Source organism: Phascolarctos cinereus, unplaced genomic scaffold (assembly GCF_003287225.1).
Source record: "Phascolarctos cinereus isolate Bilbo 61053 unplaced genomic scaffold, phaCin_HiC Scaffold_4;HRSCAF=312, whole genome shotgun sequence".
Taxonomy (NCBI): Eukaryota; Metazoa; Chordata; class Mammalia; order Diprotodontia; family Phascolarctidae; genus Phascolarctos; species Phascolarctos cinereus.
Window position 1 is genome coordinate 8,776,086 of NW_027555847.1, and position 17,413 is coordinate 8,793,498.

Here is a 17,413-nt window from a genome sequence, read left to right on the forward strand (position 1 = left end):
ACATTGAACTCATTGAAGAAGGAAGGGGAAAGTCCTGGAGAGGGGTGCTGGTAATTGCCACCAGGATCTAGATTGGGTGATAAATTGATCTAGCATGAATCTCAAAGGAGTTTTTTATACAGTTCTCTTTCTCGTTCTCTTCATATTGAAATGTCTGCCTATGTTGGTGATTGTTAAGTTCATTGTAAAAAAGAAAATTTAAAAAAAGAAAAAAGAAAACAGGATCTTATGATCTCTCCATAATCTGGTAAATTCCATTTGTATGGCTGTACAAAACCATCAAAGACTGACAGTTGCCTTCTTATAATTACATTGAGGAGGATGTCCTCAATACATATATAGAGCATTCTGATAAAGATTTTATAGAGATAAGACAGGAGCCATATAGGTCAATGATTGATGGTGTCTTTGAGGTCCCCCTCCTTTTTTCTTTTCAGAGGCAGGAGAAAAAGCATTGTGTAAGATTTTTTCTATTCTTTTGGATTTTTTTCCCCCTCACAGTACATTGAAAATCTCTGCCTGAGAGTTGTAAAATTATGTTGCCTTAAGCAAAGTGTTTTTTTTTTGCATTCAGGTGCAACATTTCTTTTCAACTCTATCTTCTTAAGTGTCATTGCCATTTTATTGCATAAGACGATGCTACTGAATTGGAGACACCAAATGTGATGATTATCAGTGTTAACTCCAGAGAGCACTAGCATACTCTCTTCATTTTTCCTCAGTTTGGTGCCCTCTTTCAGGTTCATCTAGAAATGTTCTCAGAATGATGATCTGGCTGAGCAGGATCACATGCTAAGCTCTTTGTGGCAGCACTTCTTCCTCATCTGCTTTGTGCCAGTTGGTGAGATGGTTCTGCTCAGTTGACTTCTATATAATGTTTTACAAATGAGATTTTACTTTAAATTATTGCTGTTTTTGCTCATATCAAGTCTCTCTGCTTAGAAGGGAGATCAAGTATGTGCTGACTGAGATCTTTTCTGAGCTCCTCCTTTGCCTTCTTTGTTATAGTGACTTTTGTTTCAATTAATTTCTTTGGGTAATGGTGACTGGGTCAATGTCTTTACTTTTGTCCATTTCTCATTTTTCAGAGTTGACACCTTGGTTAAATCAATCAGATTGGAGATGTGTTAATCACACATGGTATCTTCTTGTTTTCATCCTTTTCCCCTAATTTTTCACCTATTTGGATATCTAATTAGTTAATGCTAAACAGTGATCTGTTTTTATAGTGACAGCTTATTCTGAGATGATTTTCATGTGAATAACTAGTGGTTTTATGTCCTTTAAGCTGTAGTAAATCTAAGGGTTTTTTTTCTTTTGATCTTCAGTGTTCATGACTGAGTACCTTCTGACAGTCTTCTTTGTAAAAAATTTTGGATACATTTTGGGTTTGTTTTACACTATAGCTTGTCCACAGAAGCATCCTCTCTAACAAAAAAGGGAAACAATCAAAACCAGCGACAGTGATCATGACTATTGACACATGCAACAGTCTCAGTATGTTTGTGTTCTGATACAAAATAATCCTTTTGATTGATAAAAACCCCAATCCTCTTGTCTTTCTTCTCATGAAATAGTTCACAACGTCAAGGTCTGAGGCTTCTTAGTAATCTACAAGCTGGTCTCAGTTTTGTCATCTCTAAAATAAAGGGGTTGATCTAGCTAACCACTGAGGCTCCTTCTAGCCATTAATTTATGATTCTGTGACTTTTCCCAACATTTCACTTTGAATGGTGCTCCCAGGTTTTTATTAGGTGAGGGGAGTAATATCATAGCTCACACTTTTATAGTTCTTTAAGGTTTATGAAGCACTTTACCTGAGAGATGGATATATCTGTATAATTACCCCCATTTTAGGTGAGGAAGAAGAAATTGACCTACCCATGTCACAAAGCTAATGACTCAACATATTGTTCAAAGTAGGTTTTGTCATCTACTCCTTTTTTTGTCATCTACTCCTTTTTTTGTCATCTACCACCTTTGCAATGAAGTCACCAAAGTGTAGATGAATCTTTGTTTGGAAGGTTTTGTCAAGTTCTCCATGGAATTTTACTCTTTCTTCATACTCAGCAACACATCTTGGTACAATTATCTTTTTCTATTTGTCTATTTGGAACTTTGCTTCTTGAAGGCAATATTACCAAGGGTCCCATAAAGTGTTATCTTTTATCTTTGGGCACACAAAGAAACCAATTTTTTTATTTTCTCCACAATGAAAACCTATAAGCCATCCTTCCATTTATCTGAAACTTGTTAATGCCTTCCACTATCATTTATAACAACAATAACAATATAGTCATGATCATCTCATGTAGTGCATCAACTCATTCATTGAATAGAAAGGATATGTTAAAAGTCCTAACAGTTAAGTCCATTTTTTTGCATTTATAAATTTTTTATTTGTACTTTTTATCACCACCCATGAACTTAGCACCACCTTCACCCCAATTCAGTCTATTTTTTTTTGTAGTTGTCTAGGAATTGTGTGATTCTTGAACCTCTCTGCACCATTTTCTCTTAGTACCATTATTTGCATATGTGTCAGTCACTCACACACTTTAGATATACTCCCTTTCCACGTAGAAACATTTTGCATACAGGGACCTCAGGAACTTGGCCATTCAGTGTACACATATTTCTCTATAATATTCCTGACAAGTGGCCATCCAAACTTTGCTTGAAGATCTTCCATGAGGGGGAACTCACCACTTCCTGAGCTGACCCATCACACATTGGGCAAGCTCTTGTTGTCGAGAATCTATTTCTTTCATTGAGCCTAAATCCATTTCTCTGAAATTTCCAGTCATTCCTTTGAGTTCTGTTTCTAGTTTTTCCTTCCTTCATGAAGAGTAGACTTGCATCTTTCAGGAAATATGTACCCCATGTAATTAGACATTAAGTTGGATAGGTGTTTAGATTTGGTTGTTTCTGTGCCTCCCATTATTAATCAGTGTTACATTATATTCTAATACAGGTTGCATTATCACACGAAATGTGGACGGTAAGTCATTAAAATATTGGTCTTATAATCTCAGATGAAACCGGTTTACTAGCCTATGTCCCAAGATATTCTGAACATATTGTTTGAATATTTGAACCACACAATATAATTTATCATCCTCCTTCCCTTTCCCATTAACCTGGGACTCACTCTGTTCTGACTGGTGAGCTTATCATATGGCTATGTCTAGCCAGCCCTAGTCATACTTTAGATTCCATCATGACCATCTTCTTGCTGTCCCTTCTGCTGCCACCACTTTCTTGGTCTGGAACTGTAATCAGATCAATACTTCTATCACTAATGGAAAGAGTATGCTAATCAATTTCCCTATGGCTTCACTCACCATCCCTGTGACTTACCAAACCAAAACATTCCTCCCTCTACTCTCCTATATACTCTGTGTTTCATCACTAGAATGTAAGCTGTTTTTCCTTTTATGTTTGTATTCAAAACACTTAGCACAGTGCTTCCTTCCTTCCTTCCTTCCTTCCTTCCTTCCTTCCTTCCTTCCTTCCTTCTTCCTTCCTTCCTTCCTTCCTTCCTTCCTTCCTTCCTTCCTTCCTTCCTCCTTCCTCCTCCTCTCTCCTCCCTCCTTCCTTCCTTCCTTCCTTCCTTCCTTCCTTCCTTCCTTCCTTCCTTCCTTCCTTCCTTCCTTCCTTCCTTCCTTCCTTCCTTCCTTCCTTCCTTCCTTCCTTCCTTTTATATGACAGATCCTTCAGCTTGTTGATATGGAGATTCTCTTCATCAATGCAGATGGCAACTCCTCTGCTTCTTATTCTTTGAAGTTTGTGGTGTCTGACATTGTTCACCTTTAGGTCAAACTTGTGCTCCAGAATATAACAAGGTTGGTTCTTAGATGACAGATAGAATTGATCACTGGACTCTTACCTGAAGAATTTCTGGCCCATTCTGGAGCTTATGCTCCCTGGAGTTAAAATGCAGGATCACCCCCACCAATATGGTATTGGGGGAGGACATTAGTGGAAGACACAAACATTCCATTTAAAATGTGATTTAATAGCAATATGAACTCAACACTTTTGGTGGTGACATCACATGAACACTGACCACGTAAATAGTACACCTGAGTTAAAGACAGATGTCAGCTACAAACTCATGTCAAACAATTCTTTATTTTTTATGGTACAAATTAAAAGTGACAGATCTGAAGCTGTTTAAGAAATACACAAAGTGCAGCTTTACTGACCATACAGATATTGCTCTAGATAAAGTACAGTTTGTCAGTGTTTTTTTTTTTTAACATTAAGCAACCTGTGCAGGTAAATCAGCTTTGGTTTCAATGTCAGAGCAAGTTAGGAGCTTTTAAATATCCAGTTTGGCTTCTTGGTCACAAGTCCATCATGGCAACTCCTCTAATATCAATATCCTTATTATTATTATTATTATTATTATTATTGGAAAATGATAGAGTCCCTCTTTGTACTGCCCCCTTCCTGCAGCGTGCAGCATGCATGGAAAAGCAGATCTCTTGGCAGGGCTTCATTAGTGACCCTGGTGACCATTCTGTAGATTACAGCACAGAGGACATAAAAATAATAACCAGAAACTCACTTCCTTGACAAGAAACTAACAAGTGTGCCTCACAGAATCTCAAATCAGAGACAAGCAAACCACGTGACAAAAGCTCATTACAAAATGTTATCCCAAAGAGATTTTAGAGTCAAACGTTGACATGGAAATTCAATTCCATGTTCTCCATCTTTGTCTCTCATTTTGTGTTGGTCATTAATGGGGTACAAGTAGAGTGCTGAGGTAAACACTGATGAAAGTTTATCTTTTTTCTTAAATAGTAACAGTTTAGTATTGCAAGATTGTCAGCAACATTTAGCCATATCTATACAATGTGCATATACCTACATACATTGAGCTTTGGTCCAGCATTGAGAAGACGAGCAAAGGCAATTCATAATTACTTTTTGGTTATAGCTTGAGTTTTTTGTACGCCTCTACTTGTTCTTTTCTAGCTCCTTTTGCCTCCTTGTTCTCTTTGTGTGTGTGTTTGTGTGTGCGTGTGTTTGTGTGTGTATGTTTGTTTGGTGGGGGAGTAGATGTGGGTTGGTACAACATAAATAAATTGAAACCTCTGAATGCTTTCATATTTGTAACTCTCCAAAACAGCTTTTGGTCAGAAGAAATCTCCCAAAATCCATGCAGGAGAAGACTATAAACCAATCACAGAAACAGAAGGTGAAAGGAACAGCACTGTTGGCCCACATGTCAAATAGAAATAATGAAGAGAGCTCAAAATCAACCAGAAATGCAGGGCAATGCTCAAAAGACAATCCCATGAGCTGGAAACTGCTTTCTGTTGTGAATCGTTGGTGGCAATATTAACTTTCAGGGACACGGAAACATGAAAATGCACTGTCCTTTCCCAACGGAATCAGCAATGGAGTCAAACCATAGGCATGGTCCACAAGACCCACAAGTGAGTTACACACACATACATCATTTATATCCCCAAGAACCTGTTCAGGCACCTCTTTATGCCTCATAGCAAAAACCTGTTTGTAAAAAAGTAATATAAGAAGCATTACAACACCTTATAAATAATTTACAAAACATAATACAAAATTAGAAAACCGTAAAAAAAAATCACTGCACATGGATGATTTCACGACTGTGGGATGAATAGATTCCTTTTTGCGCTACTCTGGAAGATTATATGTATTTTACATTTCACCGTCCTGGTTGTTCTCTCCCAATATAGATCTCAGAACTGAGCAGACCTTATATAACTGCTCCTGGCATACGATTAAACATTTAGCATCCATCGTTCTGGGTCTTGTGAACTTTTCTTCTTGGGGAGTTTTTCTTTGTTGAAATTGGAGCAGTTCCTAGGAGAATACACATTGAGTTTTTCAATGAGGAAGTGTTGGTCATTTGACTCCCAGCATACAAGTATTTATGCAGTTTTGCTGGTGGTGATGGGTGCCAGTGGGGGAGTGGGTAAGTGATGGAATGGTTCTAGTGGCGTTGTTGACATTGATGTTGAAAGAAGCTGTGGTCCAGTTGCCAGTGTGCCATAGAGATGGGAACCTCAGGAGCATCTGCTTTTTTGAGTTTCTTTGCTGGTTTTGATGTGGCCTCCCAAACACTGCATGAATTCAACAGACCTAATGAATCTCCTGCAGTATTGACATTACTACTAGCAGACTAACCAACAGAGGAAAACAAACTGAGCTACAACCAAACTAGGGGTGGATGTTACTGTGGGCAGTCCAAATGTTTGGACACCTTGAGGGCGGGGATAGTGGTGGGTTTTTCTTTGCAAATTTGCCTGAAACTATTACATGTAACATTATTATTTATTAGAAACAGATATTTACATTTCAACAACAGGGAAACGTATGTAAATCCCTCCTTCATGCCCATTTAAACAAATACCTCCCATCTACAGCCATTGGAAAAGGCCAAAGAGCTAAAAGACTCAATTCATGAGCTAGTCGTCGCTTCTACCTTCTCTCAGTTTCACAATATTCTTTCTGTCCATTCATCAAATGGAAGGAAAAGATGGTAAATTTTACAAAATAAAATAAATTTATTTGTCCCAATGCTGAAGGACCTTCTGAAAAACTGAGCAATCTCACTTTCTCTCCATCTCTCCCCTCTCTCTTCTCTATCTCTCCCTCATCTCTCCCTCCTCCTCTCTTCTATTTTGCTTTTCTGTCCCCCTCTCCTCTTCTCTCTCCCTTCTCTCTCTCTCTTTGTCTGCCAGTCCCTCTCTCTCAACCAATACACCTTATATGTGGACTGTTCTCTATCCTCATGGAGCTTCTCTCATCTCTTAAACTCACTCTTGAATTTTGATTGCTACTTCTCTGTGACTCATCATCCACACCCACTATTAACTCACTGCCCCGATAACATATATAGTCCTACAGTGACAGTCCAATGCAGAAAACCCCCCAAAACAAAAAAACCCCAAAAACAAAAACCAAGCCCTGACGATCAATATTGGAATGAAAAAAGATATGGCGGAAAGCATGAGGCTAACAGTAAAGCGCTATATGATAGGCTGCAACAACCCTAACAGCATTGTTTATTTGTTGACCTGTTTCTTTAGGAATGGGGGTGCATATGTAGGAATGTATATTTTTTGTTGGCATTTCAATAAATTTCTTTGGCTAGAAGACTTTGGAGAGAAATCATTTTGCACAGGACCCCAACACAGGGATGTAAGTAAGTGTTGGCTGCATCATGTTGCGTGGAAGTATTGAACCAAATGTGCAATTTCTATTTCTCTTACAAAATGAATTTTGGTGAGTGTTCCACGTTCCATGTAAACAGACAGAAAAAACCAAGAGCCATGCTGTGGACAGCAATGAGCACAATTACAGCATGGGCTAACGGTGACAGTTCATTGAGAGTATTCCTTGTTAGCTCAAAATTTCCCAATTCCATTCCATCAGAGTCAAAGTGGAAAGATGCTTTTACTTCCTCCCTCTTAGGACGGTTAGGCAGAATTTTGGGGATGCAGGTGTGGGGAGAGGCACAGAAATCCATAACAGAGAAGGAACAAAATGTCACTTGCTTCCTTTTCTTCTTTTAAACCCACAAGTTATCACGGGAGGAAAATACCACCAATTTGGCATACGGCCACTTGGAGACCACTCAGCCCCAGATGACAAATCATCGTGAGTGTCACAGGATGGCTTCAGGAAGTGGTCCCACCCCACGGGTGAGAATACCAGGCAGGAGAGATGGGAAAAACCAGCCTTTCTATTATTTCTGGAAAGTACAAATGTAAAAATTCGTAACACAACTTTACGCTCATAAAAGTGTAGACTAACAATCGGCCGAGCTGGCGGCGCCATGTTTCTGACTTTGGTTAATAGGCTCCAGAGTGAACCAGCCCTTGGTACTTGGAAGGCTACATTCTCCCCTCCAGGTGGCAGGCTTGGATTCTCTTTGAACACATACAAGTTGGTTTGCTTTTTTGTTTTTTGCTTTTTCCCCCTTAAAATGTGTCCACATTTTCATAATATACAGAAAAATGCACTCAGTTATTTGGTTTACTTTCAGTCCATTAAAAAACTGGCTTTTTGAGGGGAGGGGAAAGTGGGGGGAAAATTCTACCACACACAGCAAGTGTGGGGCATTCTTCATGAACATTTTAATTGTTTTGGAAAATCACATGGACATTTAGAAAGTGTTCGGTCCACTTTGTTGTTTTCTCAGTCTTTTACTTACAAGGGTGACAAATGGAGCTATAATTGCCCAGTCCCAGTGACAGGCTTTCCTCTTCTTACATTTGTTTTAGGTTGGGGTGTGTGTGTGTGTGTGTGTGTGTGTGTGTGTGTGTGTGTGTGTCTCTTTTTCGCTCCCTTTAGGAATTTTCTTCCAGAGAGTCTGTTAAAGGCTCCATTGGGATGGCTGTGGCCGGCTCATGCTGTTTTAAACGTTTAATTGTGTTCTTCAGGGCCTGTCTCTTATTGCAGAACCAAACTCTAACTACTTCTCGGTCATAATTCAGCTTCTCTGCAATCTCTGTCATTTCTTGCCCTGAAGGGTGTGTATTCTTCTCAAAGTGGGCATTCAAGATCTCGAGGGCTTGGGGCGTGAAGGAGGTACGCCTCTTGCGCTTTTTGGAGGGTTCGCTCCCGATAAACTCGGTCAGGTTCTGCATACCTGCCCGATGGCGGGCCTCAGCCTCAGCCATCCACCGTTCAAGCACCGGCTTGATCTTCTGGGCACTTTTAGGGGTGATGTCCAGCTTTTCAAACCTGGCAGGATACAAAAGGCCAGGGTTCAGTTTGGCTGTCAGACTGCTAGCTAGAGTGTTCTCTTGGGCTTCCTGTGGTAGGAAAAAGTGGCTTCTCAGGATGGTGTGTCTGGGGGGAGAATTGAGAAAGAAGAGTCTTACACTGGGCACTCTGCCAGGGTGGGCCTGCCTGCCTGCCTGATGGACTGGCAGAGGGAATTGACAACGGGTTAGGAAAACCACCGGCGAAGTCTTGACAACTTATTGCTCCAGCATGCAGACACATGCACACGTGCACACACACGCACACGCATGCACAAATGCACAGGTGACAGAACAAAGGGAGGGGAACTAGGAACATATAACCACAGAGACGGAAAGAGACATTTAGGACCAAGATAGACACCATAATTTGCAGAAATCCTAAAGTTTCTCAGTACATTATAAAATCTAAGCTTTGGATTTAGCAAAGAAATCTTTTAACAGTCTTAAGGCAAAACTTTAATGACAGGAAATGACATCAAATGCACCAATTTTCATCCTCCTTCAGTTGCAATTATCCTTAAAAAATCCTATAATGATTCCCCAATTTTTCAATATTAGTTAAAAGTTAGAATTTTACAATATTCCATGATAGTGTTATTAATTCTCAATCTCTCTCTCTCTCTCTCTCTCTCTCTCTCTCTCTCTCTCTCTCTCTCTCTCTCTCTGTCCTGCCCTTCCCCTTCCCCTTTCCTTTCCCTCCTCCCCCACTTCCTATCACTTGCTTCTCTCTTTATCTTAAAATTTTGTTTTTCACCATGTGCTTCAAGTGCTTTTTCTAGGTAAAACCTATTCCATCACTATGGTGGTATTCAGCTCAAATAGTTCAATGCACTATAATTATTTTGAATACTCCGCACCTGGATTTGCTAAGATAAACTCATGCCTTTCAGATGAAGTAACACATTATAGTACACTAATATTGTGGAGGCCTCAAGCTGGGTTTATTATGGAATACTAGCCATATGTATTGGAATAATATTATTTTCTGTAAATGAGGTCTTCTATCTATCTTATCTAGATATCATTTTGCAATCAGAAGTCTTTTTTTTATTGTTACATTACATCAAACAAACAATAGGAAACATCTGGGCTATAAAAGTATATACAAGTAAATATTCAAATAGTTATCCTAATAAATTTTTATCCATGCTTAATAAAACACCAAGTCACATACGATTAGTTGTATTTTGGGGTTTCTCAATTCTGCATGGCAACCCCAGCCATTTGAGCTGTTCTCTCTCCCCCCCTCCCTCACTCTCTCTCTCCATCCATCCATCCATCCATCCATCCATCCATGCATACATATATGTATATAGAAAAGGCTGCTGAAAAGCATTGGACTTTCTGTGGTGGGGGTATTCTTCTGTGCTGTCCATTGTTCATGGTGCTGAACTATGCTTGCTTGGGGAATTATGATGTGCTTTAAAAGAAGACAATCAAAAGATATAGAATGAGTAGGCTCCTTTGCATCCATCTGATGTTCAGAGACTTCTGTGTTTAGACAATTTCTGCTGTTGTAGTAGGAAAACAAAACAAATTCTACAGAGGTGCCAAATGGTCATATCTTTAGATGTTGCTCCAGGTAGATTTTTTCCATTAAAAAATTCCAAACTCTAGCACCACTTGGAAGTAAGGGGATGGGGCAGGACAAATAAGAATCAACAATACAAAGGGAAATGATAACTGTTGAATAATGTTTGATGAAAATTATTCATATCAAGTTTGCCTCCTATCCTCAGTTCTCTGGTGATGTTACAGCTGTATATTATTTGAATACTTGGCCATCTTTCATTATACAGAAGCCCAGTATTGAGGTCCATTTAATCTCTTGTTGTTAGAACAATAGATTTTACTATTCTGTACTGAGTAAGAGCAAAGCAGATCTCAGTACTTGAGCTCTACCCACATGTTGGAGAAGCCCATTCTACTTAATAGTGCATTTGTTTCCAAAGAGGTACAGATAAAACTCCAGCTCCTAGGAGGGAAAAGGCAGCTGTACTTCCTAACAATTCAGAACCATTGTAGCTCCCCTTCAAAGTGGTCCCCTGCCAACCAGCATGTGGCAAATCTGGATAACTGTGAAGCACAGGTTTACATGGAGATTTCGTTCAGTCTCTGAAATTAACTGGAGTTAGCAATTTTTTCCAATATGATCAAGCCCTCTGGAAGGATCTACATTTTAATGCTGGCAAACAGCTGTTTTCTCTGTCTTTTAGGGGTAGTAGGGACTAAAGTTCTTGGCAAAGGGCAAAGGCCCAGAAAAGGTAAACTATCATGAATGGCCAGGTTTTTTGTTTTTTGCTTTTTTGGTGAGGCAGTCAGGGTTAAGTGACTTGGCCAGGGTCACACAGATAGTAAGCGTAAAGTGTCTGAGGCCAGATATGAACTCAGGTCCTTCTGCCTCCAAGGCTGAAGCTCTATCCACTGCATCACCTAGCTGCCCCATGAATGGCCAGTTTTGTTTGTAAGAGAATAACCAGGCTTTGTTTTCATTTCTTAGACTTTGTTCTGGTCCTCACTCTTCATTTGGGCCCTCAGGGAAAGATTCCAAGAACCAGAGTATATGACTTGTAATGTCATATCAACTGCAAGCAACTGAGTGGTTCCATCAAATTAGGAAGCACAGGAGACAATAAGGAACTCACATTTCAGACATTTAAAATAGGCCAGAGACTCATTCAGCAGCCACCACAAATTGGACATAGCTTAGAAAAACAAAACTTGGGGCTCCTATGATCATTAGGCATCCCCAGTGAAGTGTAATTAATGTCTGGCCACAGGTAGCTGTGATATTTCCTATCCGGGGTCCTCCTTGTGGGGAAAGAGGATGTCTTAGGCCATGTTGCTTGGTATAACGATATACAGGTCTGGAAACAAATTTCCCAGCAGCAGTATCCTTGTATAGACTGAATAAAGGTTATTTTCTACAGGGAGGTATCTTATAAGAAAAAACAGTAGGGGAGGCCATAGAAGTGAGAGGATCCTATGGAGCTTTTTGTATTTAACGACAATCAATGGGTTTTATGGAAAATCATTGAGCAAAATGTGAGCTGCAAGCTCACTACCCCATACTGATGTTATTTATAACCTTAGTCTTAAACTGCAGGAAAAGTACACTTCTGTTCTTTGGGGAATACATTAAAAGTATAAAGAGCAGATAAAAAGACAGAGCATTTCATGGATCACCAAGAACAAAACCCACTTAAATGAGTTTAGAGTTGGTTTCTTGGCTTTCCCTGATGGAAGAGGACTATAAGGCATTGCCCAAGAGGAAGCAGCTCTTACCTAAGTGCCTTTGTTACCTCATGCATAAACATAGGATTAGAGGAACACACATACATGCAGACATGGGCTTTGCTCCTGACTACTTAACTGGGATCAACTCTAACTCCACAATATCTGAGCTGTGTTTTCACTAAGGAGAGGTCAGATATACCCAGACATTTTCTCTTCTGCCATTTAAGAACTCCTTCCTTCCTTCCTTCCTTCCTTCCTTCCTTCCTTCCTTCCTTCCTTCCTTCCTTCCTTCCTTCCTTCCTTCCTTCCTTCCTTCCTCCCTTCCTTCCTTCCTCCCTTCCTCCTCCCTCCCTCCCTCCCCCCCTCCCTCCTCCCTCCCCCTTCCCTCCCTCCCTCCCTCTCCCTCCCTCCTCCCTCCCTCCTTCCTTCCTTCCTTCCTTCCTTCCTTCCTTCCTTCCTTCCTTCCTTCCTTCCTTCCTTCCTTCCTTCCTCTTTCTTCCCTTCCTTATCTCTCTTCCTTCTCCTTGCTCCCTTTCTTCCTCAACTTTCTTTTCCCCTTGCCTTCCCTTCCCTTCTCATGTTTTCAAACTTTGAGCAAGGGAAATCTCAAAAACCCTTGCATGGTAGTAGTTAATTTTCTCCTCCTGTTTCTCCTTGGGGAGCCCCCATTGTCAATTCTTAGCAGAAATGTTGGAAGCTCTGACACAAACAGGGACAGGCAGCCTCAAAACATTGGCTCAATAAGACTAACTATAGAAAATGGCCTAGGGAGAAGAGGCCTCTCAAGTGCGTAGGCAGCATCAGTAGGGAGGGAATCCAGGCCCATTGTCTGGTGTTTTCTCTTGTCACTCAGAGCAAAGACTTGAGCTCCCTGGAAGGAACACACACACACACACACACACACACACACACACACACACACACACAGATTTCTCTATCAGGTCCCCTTCCACCCCTTGCTCCCTCAAAGGTTCTGACCCTCAGTTCACAGCACACATGATCAAGTCCCACTTATCTCCATCTAGCTTCCATGCTTTGTCTTCTCTCCAGCCTCCCCCTTCTTCCCCCGACCTCTGCCCTCACCCCTCGCATGCTTGAGGAAGAGCCACAGCATAAGAAGGAAGCAAGGACCAGAGCCGGGCCCAAAGGCAAGGAAGTTTGAGCCTGGGTGGCAGAGGTGTTACCTGCAGATGGCAGACTGGCTGTATGCTGGGCCTTCCGTGGCACTTAAAGCCTGGCCAACTTGGGTCTGCGTCAGACCAAGAGACAGGCGCCGGATTTTAAAAGCTTTGGCAAATTCTCGGATTTCTTCCAGATTCACCCCATCCACCTCACCAGCTGCTGTCTGTGGATCTGTGGAGATGGTTTTTAAAATGGCATCAATATTGTAAAGCACAAGGAGGCAATGTCTGCTCAGAATGGCTTTTAGTGAAGGGGATTCTTTAATGGGAGGGCATTAGAGGTTCTCTTTCTGGGGGTCTAGATTTGTGATTTCCCTCTATCTTCCAAACCATCCCATTCCCCAATTTATCTCAATTCTCTTCAGCTCACTACAAATCAATAAAATTTTATTAAATGCCTAATATTTGCCAGGCACTCTGTGAGGCATTGGGTTATAAAGACAAAAACACAAAAGTTCCTGCCCTCCAGGAGTTTATGTTCTATTGCAAAAACAACTTGTCCACAGATAAGCAAATACAAGATCTGTCTCTACAAAATAAATCTCTACAAATAATTTTTTTTTGGAAGAGGTAAAGGGTCACTAGTACTAACGTCAGATAATCAACCACAAAGGCTGAATTTGGGAGGGGGTGGTCTTGAACTGCGCCTTGAAGAGAGTTTTGATTCCAAGAGGTGATGATGTGGAGACTAACCCAGAAATCGCCAAAGCACAGAGACAAGAGAGAGAGAAAGAGAGAGTGAGCACGGCATGTGTGAGCAAGAGCAAACTGGCCAGTTTGGCCAGAAAAGAGAATTCTGGGCAACTCTCCTGGTTAGCTCCCTTTCCATCAAACCTCCTCTGCCCTCTAGGGCCTGAAGAACAGGCCTAATCCCTGTCACACACGACCACCATTCAAACACTGGAACAGAGCTATCATGGCTCCTGGATTCTTATTTTCTATAAGCACAACAGTCCCAGTTCCTTCACCTCTCTATGGCATATACCCATATCCCTTCTCACCATCCACTTTATTTCCTCTGGACATTCTGTAGTATTCCATTGTTCTTCATACAGCCTGGTGTCCAGATCTAAATACACTATGCCAGGTGTGGTGTGATCGGGTGGAGGGCAGGCAGGGGGAATCTATAGCCTTATTTCTCAGAAGAGAAGATTCTCTTTTTGCAGTCAAATTTTGCTTTTTTTGGCTGCCACATCCCACTATTATATTGAGCTTGCAGGCTACTAAAGCCCCTAGATATTTTTTTAATTGCTATTTAGACATGCTTCTTTCATTTGATTAAATTGGTTTTTTGAATCCAGGGATGAAGTTTGAATTTCATCCCTATTGTATTTCATCTTATTAAGACTTATAGTTTTAGAGAGTTGCTTCTTCTGCCCTCCCAGGGTACCAATATAGGAAGGGATTTTCCTGGGGCCCCACAGACAATATGTGTCAAAGGCAGGAATGGAATCCAGATCTTTCAGTCTCCAAGGTTCTCTTTGGTTCACCATGCTGCCTCCTGCTGGAGGAATTTGTATGGTGAAACATTCTTGTGTTTTACTCTGAGGAGGTGCCTGAGAGACTGTTTAGCCTTTGGACTGCACAAAGAGATGAAGTGATTCACACGATCATATGGTGAGGGTTAGAACCAGAAGCCAGGAATCCTACCAACTGCTCCGGGGGTTGTTCTATCTTACTACATCACCTCTGCCCTCATTCTTAGCTTCTTACAGGTCCCATATTGGTCCTTTGGAATATTTCCCCAATCAAAGCTATAGCTCTACTTACAATAATAGATAATATTTATGTAACATTTTAAGGTTTGCAAAGCATATTTGATACATTGTATCATTTGATTTTTATACTGTTCAATTCATCAATTAACAAGGATATAAGTGGCTCCCGTGTGCCATATGGGCTAAGTGCTGGACATACAAAGACAAAAATTGAAATCTGCTTTAATGTATCATCAGTTGAAAATGGGTATCTGGCAGTCAAGGGCTCAAGAAATGGATTGAGGAGGAGGTGCTTGGGTGACATCTTGAAGGAAATGAAGAATTCTGAGGTTGAGGGGAGGATGGCCAATGCATTTGAACGGAGACCAGAGATGGCATGCATAAGGAACAGAGAGGCCATGTTGTCTTGGTTTTACAGATATGGAAAGATACTGAGGGAGGTTAAGAACATGCTCGTGGTCACAGCATATTCTCCTCATAGAAGTCGCTTTTTTGTTTTTGTTTTTTTCTTTTGTAGGGGGAGGTAGTAAGGGCACTTAACAAATAAACTAGCTCAAATGTAAAAAAGAAGTAGAGTTCTATTTGAAATACTTTAATTGGGTCCTTCAGTGTTTAACAGCTAGTTTCCTTAGAGAAAGTATCCTTTCAGCTTTTTCATTCACTTAGCCCATCAAGGTAGCTGGGATTTACCATTTTGGCTGTCATCTCACTATGATCTCCAATTTTGAATTTTCACAGTAGATACCTAGAAAAATCATGTTTATGATGCTGTAAGAGACCATTTGTGCCTTTCCTCCATAGTGGCTTATTGACAGAGGCTGCCTTGGTCCATGACAGAGCAAATAATCCAAGAGCCATAGCCCAAGAAGGCAAGATTGGTGCTAGAGAGCTTTGGAGAGCTCAGTCTTCTCTAAGAAGGTAGCACAAATACTGGTGAGAGAAGCTTCTTCCCCTAAACTCATGATCGTCGTATAAAGAAGGTAGAAACCCATATGTAGGCAGCAAAAGATGGGGATGATGGAGGGTTCCAAAGGGCACCCTCAGATTTCCTGAAGGGAAGCCATGCTCTCAGAAAGCCTTTGCTATTGTATGTCAACTCATTGGGTCTGGAGACTCCTTTGGGGAGAAATTTCTTAGCACAATTACCCCCTAATTTCTGTAAATTCAAGTGGCCACTCAGTGACTGGGGCTGACTCTTATTTTGCTGGACTCCAGTCCCCAAGGACACTGGTCCTTTCATAGAAGTTCAGTTCTTCCTCCTAGTCATTCCCACAGGTGTTCACCCTAGGGCTTCCCACATAGGACAAAGCTTCCCTGAAGGTCAGTGTTCAGTCACTGGGTTTGGTTCAAGACCTCATGGAACTTCTCTTGATCTTTCTTTTGAGAAAGTGGGGACTTCACCAGCTGACTGTATTTGGTGCTGATCTCTCATCTTGGTGACTGGATACTTCTTTGTTGGTACTGCAGCTGGCAGATCTGAAACTTTGTTTGGCTTCAGTTTGTCCGTGCAATACCCTGGGTATAGGTAAAAGATTCTGCGACTGCATATGGACAAGGATAAATCTAGCATTCATCAAGGAAGGAGGACTCATGGGGTTAGGTCACCATCATGTCTCTGTCCCTTTCATTTTCCAAAATTCACATAATTCCTTATCTGATGATGTCCTGATAATAGACGGGCTCCTTCCACAATTCCTGACCAAGCCTATAGCAACTTCAAGGTTTCCTTATGTGTCCTGGAAAGCAACAAGTATTCCCTTGGTGGACTTTATTTCCTCTCTTTGTCTTTCATTTTAAGATTTTGTGGGGAAAGAAAGAAGGAAGGACTTTTGGTTCAGAAAGATAAATGCTGGATGGAGAGAGGTTCCCAGCATTTGGCATAGGAGAGAAGAAACATGGTATGGAAGTCTTGAGGTGCTTGAAGAATGAGGGCAGGCCAACTACAGTTTGTTTTGAATACTACAGGAGACTATGGGATTATTAGTGGCAGCAAGCTTTAATTCAAATCAAATGAACAAACATTAAGTATCTACTGTGCCAGGGACTGGTACAGTAGGCACCTGCCTTTAAAGAGCTTATATTCTACTTGGGGTGATGCAACACATGCATGAATGGGAGTAGTATTAAAACAGGTCATATCTCTGTCCCAGCTGAGAGCCCTTAGGCCCAAGCCTTGGCTTCATCTCTCTCATAAAGCTTCTGAAGTTGGCAATGCTAGCTAAGCTGATACTGAAAAAAAGATGAAAGATGAGGGAAGAACTGATGCATGGGGGGATGTGGGTGGGTGGGCAGGGATTCAAGGAGAGAGAAGGATGGCTAGAACGGGAGGAACCTCTCCTCATGCTGGTGTCTGCCTCTAACTCCACACCAACAATCCACCATTCCAGTAGAATTGAGGATACATATCAACTGTTAACTTAGCTGAAACAACTGGAGACAGGATTGGAGATACCAGTCAGCCACAGAGTGGTGAGTGAGGGAAAGTGGGTGGAGGTGGAATCAGTGC

The 17,413-nt window shown here is 41.1% G+C and overlaps 1 protein-coding gene across 1 annotated transcript; it reads right to left on the bottom strand.

Moving 5' to 3' along the window:
• Window positions 1-3,997: 3,997 nt before the first annotated feature.
• LOC144456501 (POU domain, class 6, transcription factor 2-like) lies at window positions 3,998-14,682 on the bottom strand. Its single transcript, XM_078151673.1, has 3 exons — window positions 14,580-14,682; window positions 13,193-13,361; window positions 3,998-8,856 (listed from the first exon to the last, which is right to left on the bottom strand). Exons 1-3 carry the CDS (start codon window positions 14,680-14,682, stop codon window positions 8,352-8,354), a joined length of 777 nt encoding a protein of 258 aa, XP_078007799.1. The 3' UTR covers window positions 3,998-8,351.
• Window positions 14,683-17,413: the final 2,731 nt, after the last annotated feature.